Raw genomic sequence first — 12,068 nt, 5'->3', positions numbered from 1 at the left:
ATGATACAGACCTGTGCCTATATGCTATCCCAGATTCTACATAATTAGGATTGTTTTCTTTCAGAAAACTGACACCCTCTACATTTCAATTTTGCTTCTGGGTTCTCTCATTTCTCAAGTGGCATTTGCAATGCTTGATACTTTTGGTTTACCAGCAGTTTCCTGGTTTAAAATGACTAATTCCCAACTTCAGATAAATCTGAATCCTTTGCTTGTATACCATTGTATACTAACAGCTTGTCTTCACATAATGCCACTGGGCTGTATTCTCAAATTACATTCATTTGGTCACCCCAAGAGGTCTTAATGGGTTTCCCAGGCACCAGCTGTGACATAATTTGTCTTCCTGGCAGTTAATACTGCCAAAGTGTTCCCTGGGCCTTCCCGTTTGTTCCAAAGTACAGGTAATGTTTTTTTCTTTTGGCAGGAACTCAATTGTAACTGCTGCATATATTATGAACATATGCTGCCAAAAGGAAAAAATTCTCCAACAGAAAAGAAGGTATATGAGAAACTTAAATGACTCGCTACCTTAAAAACTGTTAGGAAAACTTTCTACCTCAGTTAAGCGTCTAAGCATAATATACTCAAGAAAAAAATGGGGCTTAGCTTTTAATACTGCTGGCACACGGGAGAGGATAAACTAAAAGAAGAGAACTAAAAATACCGAAATGACTAGTTAGGTGTATTTCTGATTTTGGCATTTACTGAATGGCAATAATACTATGAAGTGACGCAGTAGAATGTCATTAAGCCATCAGCATATACACCATTAACATCTAGTTTTAGTCAAACCTAAAGCCAAATCATGCCCTCCATATTACCACCACCTACAAAACTAATTGACTTTATCAATAAGGAAGCTGACCTATACTTTTAACCACAGCTTCGTAAAAAGATTTCACACTTATTTATCCACGGGGCTTTAGCCTTACTTCTAAAGAAAAATCCCCCTGAAAATGTAGCTATCTCAAGAAGATGATAGTGACTGTTGTCCTGTCAGTAATTTACATGAAAGTGAATACAATAAATTCTAATTTCACAGAGGACTAGACTCTTGATCAGGTCATGATCTCAGGGGTGTGGGATCAAGCCCCATGTCAGGCTCTGTGCTCAGCATGGAGTCTGAGCTTTTCCCTCTCCCTGCTCTCTCTCTCTCTCTAAAATAAAAACCAAAAAAAACCAAACAAACCCAAAAACAAACTTACAGTTGATCTATCAGGTTATATACAAATGTCAATAGTGAAGAATCACCTAATATCTTTTCCAATTATTTCTACTGTGTACTATATACAAACTCCAAGATAAAGCCGTTTAGAATTTCCAATAATAAATTATAAAACTTTAAATATGTATTTCTCTCAATGTCTGAATATCAATCTTAGAAAACAAAGCTGGTCAGGCAAGTTTCTTCACTAAAGGGAACTAGAGTGATTAATTTTTTTTAAAAGATAGATTTATTTATTTATTTGTTTGACAGAGAGAGCGAGAGAGCACAAGAAGGGGAACAGCACAGGGAGAGGGAGAAGCCCCGCGTTGAGTAGGGAGCCTAACGCGGGGCTCGATCCCAGGACCCTGGGATCATGATTTGAGCTGAAGGCAGATGCTTAACCATCTGAGCCACCCAGGCGCCCCTAGAGTAATTAATTCTTACCAATGAATTATGCTCATCTCTAAAATAATATTTCCCCAAATTATTATATAATCAACTCCCCCATTAATCTATTTTGTGGGCAGCATTTCAAAGTCTGTACCTAAAGTAAAGAAGTAATTTAAAGAATAATCACTAATGGACCCCATTTCAGAATGTAACCATGTTAGCACATTTCAAGAATAGCAGTCATAGTAAACTTATGAAGTAGAATCAATGGAAAGGAACTCGGTATCTAATTAATAAAGTTATTAATAAGAATTAAGAGTTGGGGGGCGTCTGGGTGGCACAGCGGTTAAGCGTCTGCCTTCGGCTCAGGGCGTGATCCCGGCATTATGGGATCGAGCCCCACATCAGGCTCCTCTGCTATGAGCCTGCTTCTTCCTCTCCCACTCCCCTTGCTTGTGTTCCCTCTCTCGCTGGCTGTCTCTATCTCTGTCAAATAAATAAATAAAATCTTTAAAAAAAAAAAAGTGTTAAAAAAAAAAAAAGAATTAAGAAAACTGCTTGAGTAATTTTCTGATAACTTTAATGAAATTAAGATTTGTTCTGAGAAATTAGTTATCTATCTAGTGAACTTTAACCAAACTATTTTTAAACCATAATCTAAAAATGATTTTCTAGCCATTTTCTTTTTCTGTACGGGCTGTCTCTCTCTGTCAAATAAATAAATAAGATCTTTAAAAAAAAAAAAAAAAAAAGAATTAGGGGCGCCTGGGTGGCACAGCAGTTAAGTGCCTGCCTTCGGCTCAGGGCATGATCCCGGCGCTGTGGGATTGAGCCCCACATCAGGCTCCTCTGCTATGAGCCTGCTTCTTCCTCTCCCACTCCCCCTGCTTGTGTTCCCTCTCTCGCTGGCTGTCTCTATCTCTGTCGAATAAATAAATAAAATCTTTAAAAAAAAAAAAAAGAATTAAGAGTTGGTAGACTGTGGCAGAAAAAAGTTCCAATGTAACAGCTACAGGTGGCTCTGTAACTCCAGAGCTGGGTAAGTCTCCACTAAAAAGCCTTAAATAAAACTGACCTAAATTCACTTCAGAGGCAAAGAACTATGACTAAGGACAACTAAAAAAAGACTAGAAAGAGTGACTTACAAAAAGTATGTTCCTGGAAAACAGGAACTACAGATATTTAATTGTATTTGTATTTTATGACACTGAAACAGGTAAGTGCTAAGTAACTGGTGTATCATACAAATTACTGTCACCTACCAAATTTTTTAAAACCAGGCTTTTAATTTCTCTATAAATGTTTTTTTTTACTGAAATACCTTGGTAAATAAAAAAATCAGAAAAAATTGTTTTTTTCTCAACATAAAATTACAACGTGCTGTTGTTTAAGCATAGTAAAAAATTCTTAATTTTTTAAAACTAATATGAGCTATTTAAAATAATCTTTCAAAAATATTGCAGCTAATAACCAAACACTGCATCATTTTCTCTTTCAGAATTAAAATAGTTACATAGAGTCAGAAGCTGAGGGTACCTAACATCAGTTACAGATGTTAAGTATGTTCTTTCTCTACACCCAGTTTACCTTCCTTGTAAAGCTCACATACATTAACTGATCTGGCTCCTCATTCTACTCCAACAACTCCAGAATCCTTTCTTAAAATCAATTTATAACCAAATAAAGTTTTGCCTGGCTTGGTCCTGGCAGCCCTCAAAGTTGGTTCTCAAAAAAACTTAAAGATTGCAATATAACATTATTAGCCAAAGTGGTTTCTAGTAAGTCTTTTGCCAAACTTATCCCTTGTCACTGACATTATTTATATTACTAACCACTAATGGAGAAGATCAATCCAGCCACCTCTCTAACTCTCCTCTATTAACTACCTAGGCCTAGTGTCTTTGAGGGTGGGAGGTCTAAGAATGGGAATCATGTTGTATATGTATACCACATCCTCTTTATCCACTCATTCACTGAAAGTATACCACAGGGAATATAGTTACTAATAATGGATGGTGACAGATAGTGACAACACTTATCATTGTGAGCACTGAGTATAAACAGAATTGTTGAATCATGATATTGTACACCTGAAACTAATAACATTTATGTCAACTATATACTTCAATAATAAAAATTAAAAATAAGTTAAAGAAACAAAGAAAGAAAGAAAAAGAATGGGAACCACAAAGCCAGGCAGAATGAACCACCTCAACGCTTTCAAGGTGACTCAGCAACTTTTTCATATGTCTATGGTCTTCCATTCTCTCATCATTCCAACTCACCTTTTCACCACCCAGGTACAGTTTTACCTTCTAAAAGAGCATCACTGTCTCCTGAGGAAAAGTGGTAAGGAATGAAAAGTTCCACCCCTAACAACCGTGAATATTTAGTAGCCCCGTTCAGTTTTATCTCCTTCCAGTCTATCTCAGAAGTAGTAGTCTTCTAAGGCCAACAGTTTCTTACCTGCTGCTCTACAATCCTTGCTCAAACTCTCAGGAAACTTGCCTCATCAATTACTACCCCTCACTGACACTCCCACTAATAGCATCTTCCTCTCTTCTGCGTTTTTGTCAACATATATTTGGGCTTGAGTCTACAACATCTTAAAAAATAAAAATTAAAGCTGACCTTCAATTTAGCATCTTTCTCTAGCTACTACCGTCTTCCCCTCCCAAGCAAATTTTTTGAAAGTGTGGCTACAGGTGCTACTCCCAGTTCCACAATTCTCAAAATACTGTAATTTGATTTGCAATCCTATCACTCCACTACAAATGCTTGTGGAGGTTTTTAGTAATCTCGTAATTGCCAAATCCAATGGTCACCTCTCAGTCTTTGTTTTATTCAACTTCTTTGTAGTATCTGGCAACATGAATCACTCTTTCTTTGCTGAAATACTAGAGCTTCCAACACAATTGGGAGCCTTGTTCTCATTTTACATTCTCTATCTATGGCTTCAACTCTTATCCATAAGCTGAATATTCCCAAATTCTTACTGCTAGCCAAGACTAGTGTGAACACTAGACCTGCAATTCAGCTATCTATATGCGTCTATCTCCATACCATATATACTGCAAACTCAGCATTCAGTAACAGAACTCATAAATAGCCTCACTTTTCCCACTGTCAAAATGGGGGATAATTATGCTGATGTCCACCTACTCTATGAAAAAAATCAGGAGGATATATGAAATAATTGAATCAATTGCTTGATTAACATGAAAGAATTTAAAATTCTTTCTAGGTGGTTGGAGGAAGGGAAAGGCCATAGGATATCTGCTCCAAACTCAGAATAACAGCATCCTAATGACTTTCTCTCAACCTGTGAAAACCCTCAATATCTAGAAGTTAAAATTAACAGTGTACTGGGGTTGGTAATGAGTCTCAGAGCTTAAATTCTTCAGGATTCTGCTCACTAATGACCACAGAAGGCTTGGAATAAGGCTATTTAAATGATGATGATTTTTATAACTTCTGACTGACCAAAAAAGTACATATGAGTGTCTACCTCCTATGTTCAAGATACAAAAAGAAGATTCAGTTCCTGCCCTCAGGAACTATAAATTCACACAAATACTATGAAAGCCTGTAAGTACAATCAGTGGTATTACCAAAAAAATTCCCATTTAAAATAATAAATAGTAAACTTTCAAAAATTCTTGGTAATAAAAAAAAGGAAATGAAAAACTATAGTCAGAGTTAATCCAAAAGAGAAATACAGTTTACACTCCCAATTTCAATGTCACTGATAAAATACACAAGTTTTATATATTACTGCAAAGAAAGTGTTGCAAAAAGCAAGACTCTTCCTACTTTAATAAACAATTACCTTTACTTGGAACTGATTTTTTCACTGAGGCTACATGATCTTCAGAGATTGCAAGACGCCTCAAAACATCAGCCAAAGCTGCCTTTAGCACAGTGATTTCATCTTCTTGCTGCTGAACTCGTAACTCAAGAGCTGAGAGGCGATCTTGAACGTCAGATGTACTTGCAGCAGAAATACTATCATCTATAAAATGAAGAAAATAGAGATTTCTTCAAGTGAACTGTTTAAGAATTTCACAACAAATAAGATTTCGGTAAGTCTTTTAAAAGATGATAAAAATTGAGGGGAAAAGCCCACCATTTTTATACAGATTAACTTCTGTAAATATTTTCATAGCTATTCAAATGAATTAAAAATAATAAAAGTTAATATACCTGACACACAATTAAAATTATGAAGATTTTCCCCATGATCCAATTTTCCCTATTATTATACTATCACCCTAACTGGTTTTTTCATTGAAACATTCTCTAAATATATCACTTTGGAGACTTCTGGAAACTTGCAAGACAGTAAACCATCTAGATCATCTTTTTTTTTTTTTTTTAAGATTTATTTATTTGAGAGAGAGCGCGCGTGCACATGTGCCAGCAAGGGGGGGGGGGCTGGGCAAAAGGAGAGAATCTTCAAGCAGACTCCCTGCTGAGCGTGGAGCCAGACTCAGGGCTGGATCTCATGACCTGAGTCAGATGCTCAACGGACTGAGCCACCCAGGCACCCTACCAAAACATGCTTTTTAATCACCGCATCATTATCCTACTTCTCTATAAAAATAAAAAAGGAGTACCAATCACTTCAGTTTTGTTTTATGTATCAGATCAGGAACCACTCACCTTCAGCCTCAATGATCAGAAAGCACTATTTCAGTCTTTACTGATAATACTCCCAAAATGCCACAAAATACTGCTATATATTCTTGCTGTTCTATCGTACCCACTGATGTCCCAACCTCTTGAAAAAAAAAAAAAGTGTGCTTTCTGTAGAGAACATAGCTAATATTTATTTGCCTTAGGTATATAGCAACAATAAAAAGACTAAATAAAGTTTAGCTACAACAAAGCAATCACAAACCACTTCCAAAGCTATGTAACTTCAGAACATACTGTTTGTTGGGTCAGTCAGAACCCCAAAGTATAGAAACTTCAATTGTTGTTGGCTAATTCACTATAAGCAGGAAAATTCAGAGGGGAATTCAAATTCTTACAGAAGAATGGTTTGGACCAGAGTGATAAACTGGATCAGTCATTCACATAATAAGGTATAGTGTGCCATTTTTGTCATAGAGATAATATCTTCTTAAAAAGACAATTTAACTCAGAGTTGAAAGAGGAAAAAAAAACCTTCAGCATTTAAAAAGCAAAGCTATCATCATTTACTATGGAGCAGTAAACAATATTCACACTTAAGATCATACATGCCTACAGACCTCTTAGGCATACATATGTACTCTCTTCTGCCTTTAGAGGTGTTTCATGGAATCTTTGAGAAGTACTGGTATGGAAGGAAAATTATCTTCAATTTAGACTTTAACAACAATTAGTTGTATAATCTTAGGCAAATTATTTTACTTCTTTGAATCTCAATTTCTTCACCTTTAAACAGGTTATGAGGAAGGTGCTTCGGACATGTCTGACATCCAATAAACGTTAAGATACAACAGAAGAGTACAAAAGTTATAATTTGAGGGCTTTGGGTGCATTTTTTACATAAAAGGCAGTTCTGTCAAACTCTCAGATGCTTAAGAAAAGGAGTAATAAGAATAACTCCATTTCTAACTAATATTTGAGGTCTTTCTCATTTCCACAGTAGTCCAGCTAAACTCTAGCTGAGCCATACTCTTTGTAAGTGTGTTGTATTGTCTCAGTATTATTATTATTTTTTAATTTATTTATTTGGGGGGAGGAGTGTGTGGAGGGGTGTAGCGGGGGGGGGGGGGGCAAAGGGAGAGGGAGAATCCCAAGCTGACTCCATGCTGAGTGTGGAACTTCACGCGGGGCTCAATCTCATGACCTTGAGGTCATGACCTGAAACAAAACCAAGAGTCAGACGCTTAACCAACTGAGCCATCCAGGCATCCCTATGTCACTATTATTTCTGTCTGCCCAGAATGCTTTCCTATTTTCCTTCTTCTGGTGGGAAGAACAGCAGCTCTCCTCTTTTGTGGAACTCCACCATTTTCTTAAGTCCCATTAGAGCCATCAATCAATGATGCCTCGTTATCCCCTCTACTTATGCTACACAGGTTGAACCACAGGAAATGGCCTTTTTACTTGGTAAAAAATATGATTAACTATTAGCAATTTCATATGGCTTAATCTGATACTACCTACAGGAGTGGTTGTGAGATATGGGGGAAGACCAAATGGAATCCTCCAAGTTTCCCAGAGAGGAAATGGTAGCCCATCCTTCTTTGCTAACTATAAGGACAAAGACCCAGAGCCATTAGTGACAGAGAGTTCTGACTGCCCTGAGATCCAGTTTTAGTCTCTGAAGTCCTGGACCTTCAATTCTCAGAGATGCTCTAATATTCCACCTAGCTAATTATGTAACCTGATAAATTCCCTTTTTGCAAGCCATTTCCTGTAACCTACAGAAGTCAGTAAATTATATGGACATGCTATTCTATACTATTTTCAATTTCTGAAGGATGAGTTATATATTTAAATTACAGTCAGAGGGGAGTCTGGGTGGCTTAGCTAGTTGGGCGTCTGCCTTTAGCCGGGGTCATGATCTCGGGGTTCTGGGATCAAGCCTTGCACTGGGATCCTTGCTCAGCGGGGAGTCTGCTTCTCCCTCTCCCTTTGCCCCTCCGCCTTGCTTGTGCTCTCTCTTGCTCTCAAATAAATAAAATCTTAAAAAATATAAATTATAATCACAGGTAAAATATTTATGTGATTTTTACCAACACATGATCTTCTTAATTATTTTGGGAAGGTAACAGAGCCTGATGCAAAGATTATCAGACTATAATGTCAAGATTATAGTCCTGGGGTGCCTGGGTGGCTCAGTCGTTAAGCATCTGCCTTCGGCTCAGGTCATGATCCCGGGGTCCTGGGATGGATTCGCGCATCAGACTCCCAGCTCAGCAGGGAGCCTACTTCTCCCTCTCCCACTCCCCCTGCTTGTATTCCCTCTTTTGCTGTCTCTTTCTGTCAAATAAAATCTTAAAAAAAAAAAAAAAAAAAAAAAAAGATTACAGTCCTGAGTTTTACTACTGGCATGGTAACTGGCTTTTACAGTCACTTAACTTTTCTAAACTTATTTTTTACTTTTTAAATTTTTAAAAAAGATTTATTTATTTCAGAGAGAGAGAGAGTGAGCACAAGCAGGGGAAAGGTGGAGGGGGCAGAAGAAGAGAGGAAGCAGACTCCCTGCTGAGCATGGAGCCTGATGCAGGGCTCGATCTCCTGATCCAGAGATCACGACGTGTGATGAAACCAAGAGCCAGAGGCTTAGCCAAGTGAGCCACCCAGGTGCTCCAATGACTGAGGTCTTTATTACGTGAAACTTGGATAGTTACATGAAAGGTGGTTTAGCTTGTAAAAATCCTGTATGACCTGCTAGATCCTGTGATAAGACACAAGGACAATTTTTCAAAGGGCATAACAAACACAAGGTTAACTATTAACGATGTCCTGCATTTATATTATACCTTTCATATTTATTACCATATCCCCCTCCTCATACTATCTATATTTTATATTTGAGGAAACAGCTCGAGAAGTTAAATAGCTCGCCCAAGGTCACCAAACCATAGTGTTGATACCTGAGACTCAAACACAGGACTCTTGACTCACAATTTACTCTATTTCACGCTGCATTCTTTAATAATCACAGGAGGACCAAATAAATACATTTTTTTCCACAAAGCTACTAAAGGGGTTTAAACTACTAAGTGACATAATCAGGTTTTTGTTTTGAAAAAGTCATTTTCGTTTCTGTGTGAAGAATGGGCTGGAATAGAGTAAGAGTAAATGTAAGACCAGGAAGCAGGCTATTATAGTAAATGTGAAAGGTGATGGTGGCCTAGGATAGGGTTAAGGTGTCTGTGTGTCTCAATTTGTCCAAGACAAGTATGTCCGCTTTATTAGTACCAACACTATCACAATGCTGCTTCTTGCACTCTCAACTCTCCCCCTTTGGATGATCTATTACGGGGCCAGCAGCGGTGAAGACACAAAGGAACACAGCAGTTGATCCCCACAGTTCCTTATAGCTCCAAAATTCTATAACCCCTTCCTGTCTAAAATCTTGGCTCTTCACTTTTTCAGGGGCAAGAAATCTCTTTGGGAATCCAACAAAAGCTACAGAAGAATAGTGCATGAACTCTGGTGTTACATGGCTTGAGTAAATCTGTTTGCTACTTCCCAGCTCTATGACTGGTTTCCTCACGTGTAATTTCTTCACGCGAATTAGTACTTATCTTAGGCTTGAGGTTGTTAGATAAAATAACGCACGGTACTGCCATACAGTGAGGGTTCGATACGTTTCTATCTTGTACAGTGATGTTTTTTACACTGTTTACTACTGCCACAAAATTGGAAATGACCTAAAGTCCATGGATATGGTTAGTAAGCTATGATACATTCACATAGCAGAAAATTAAAAACAATGAGATAGGTATATAAACTAAAAATTTGAAAGATCTACAAGAGAACTTAAATTGAATGACGAAATGGCAAAACAATACATACTGAAAAATTTATTAAAATACATACATGCACCAACATACTTCTTTAAAAAGAAAGCTTTCTATTTAAATACGTATATACACATAGAAAGAAGTCTAGAAGGATATACATCAAACTAGTGATTGCCTTATTTCTGAGAGAGATTTTTTTTTTTTTTTTTTTAGAGAAAAAGGGGTGGGGGAGAGACGGTAGAGAAAGGGGAGAACAGAGGGAGAGGAAGAGAATCTTAAGCAGGCTTCATGCCCAGCACAGTTTACACTCCTTTTCCTAATCCAAGTATATTAGCTCCTTTTCCCTTATACCACAGTATTCTCTCATGTCTTTGCTCCTTCTCAAAATAGTTTCTGGCCTTGAAAGCTTAAATATGAACTACAAATGAATTCTCAAGGGTTGTTAAACTCACTGTGGGGCCAGGGGTTGAGGGAGGTGAATGGAGAGAGAGGGAGAGGAGGTCCATCAGTCTACTGTATTTATTGGCATAAGTCTCTTTTATTAGAGGTGTAAGCAAAGTTATATGTAACTGGTAAACTTCAATACTATAGTTTAAAACTACAATGACAGCTGTTCATAATGCTTCTACTATAATGAATCAGCTAATTTGGCTTGAGTTAAGAAATATCTGACCTTTGCAGAGATAAGTATATTTTATTCTAAATACCCAAAAGTTGGCATTCCAGCATCACATCAGAATAAGACATGCCTATATATTCTAGCACCTTTTCAGTGCCAATGATTTTGTGTAAATCTTTCTAAAATACTTTCTTGCTTTTCTAACGAGGGCATACAATTATAATTTAGCCACTTCTAGATGACTCGGTCTTCATTGAAAATATTAATTACTTTGTGCTGCAAGCACTGTGATAGAATGATGCCCTAGAGACTACTATATTTCTAATTAAATAATTCAAAGTATTACATTTTCAAATTTCTAATCTTTCCTGCTACCTTTTCTGCTCCCCTCTTTGCAGTTAGGATTAACTATGCCTGTCTGTAGCAATACTCCTTCCCAATCTAATTTCTTACATTATGGAATCTTGGATAACCAAGCTTTTTGAACTGTTTATAAAATGAGAAAATAATCTCTGAAATTAGGACTTCTATTATTTAAAAAATTTTACTAGATATGTATACTACATATCTATATGTACATACATTACATATATGATTTATACAATCTAAACAGAGGAATAAACAAGGCAGTCTCAGGCCTAATATTTGTGTCATTGGAGGCCCAGAAGAAGAGTGAGAAAAGAATTCTAGCTGAAAAAAATATGTGAAGAAATGCTAAACTTCCCAAATTAAAATTTAAAATTCATTAAAATTAAGTACATTTTGAAGTCTCTATCTCCACCACACACAAAAATCAAATCCAAGTAGATTAAAGAATTCAGGGCAAAATTATAAAACCTACAGAAAGTAAGAGAGAGTATCTTCATACCCTGGAAGTAGAGGGGAGGATCCTAAATGAGACACAGAAAGGATTACCCATAAAAGATTGGTACTTATCTATATTAGAATTCAGACTGTATGTTTACTAAAAGACACAATAAAGAGAAAAAGCAATTTAAAAACTGGGAGAAGATAGTTTTAACATCTATAACTGGTTAAAGATTAGTATTCTGAATAAAGAATTCCTACAAATTGGTAAGACATATAATCCTACAGAAAAACCTTGACATAAATTCCTCCAGTAAAGACCTTGACTAAGCATCTCAAAGGAAAAGGAACAAATGGCCAATGAACATATGAAATGAGGCTCAATCACCACGAAAATTAAAACCATATTAAATACTTTTCTATACTCACCAAACTGGCAAAACTTTGAAAGCGTGACAATATCAAGTGTTCCCAAGAACTCTCATACATAATGGGTAGGAGGTACACTGTTTCAATGACTTTGGGGGAAAAAATCCAACTATGGAATCATCTGGTAAAACTAAAGATGCAC

The 12,068-nt window shown here is 36.8% G+C and overlaps 1 protein-coding gene across 4 annotated transcripts in view; it reads right to left on the bottom strand.

The window, feature by feature from the left end:
- Positions 1 to 12,068, bottom strand: part of EML4 (EMAP like 4) — a 152,328-nt gene that overhangs the window by 80,368 nt on the left and 59,892 nt on the right. For all 4 annotated transcript variants that reach the window (XM_008700190.2, XM_008700192.2, XM_040623146.1 and 1 more), the window contains exon 2: positions 5,430 to 5,612. In XM_008700190.2, the coding sequence (XP_008698412.1) occupies positions 5,430 to 5,612 (183 nt within the window). The remainder of the gene's footprint in view (positions 1 to 5,429; positions 5,613 to 12,068) is intronic.

The sequence above is a fragment of the Ursus maritimus genome, unplaced genomic scaffold (assembly GCF_017311325.1).
Source record: "Ursus maritimus isolate PB19 unplaced genomic scaffold, ASM1731132v1 scaffold_6, whole genome shotgun sequence".
Taxonomy (NCBI): Eukaryota; Metazoa; Chordata; class Mammalia; order Carnivora; family Ursidae; genus Ursus; species Ursus maritimus.
The sequence above is the reverse complement of the archived record's forward strand: the minus strand, read 5'-3'. Positions and strand labels throughout refer to the sequence as shown.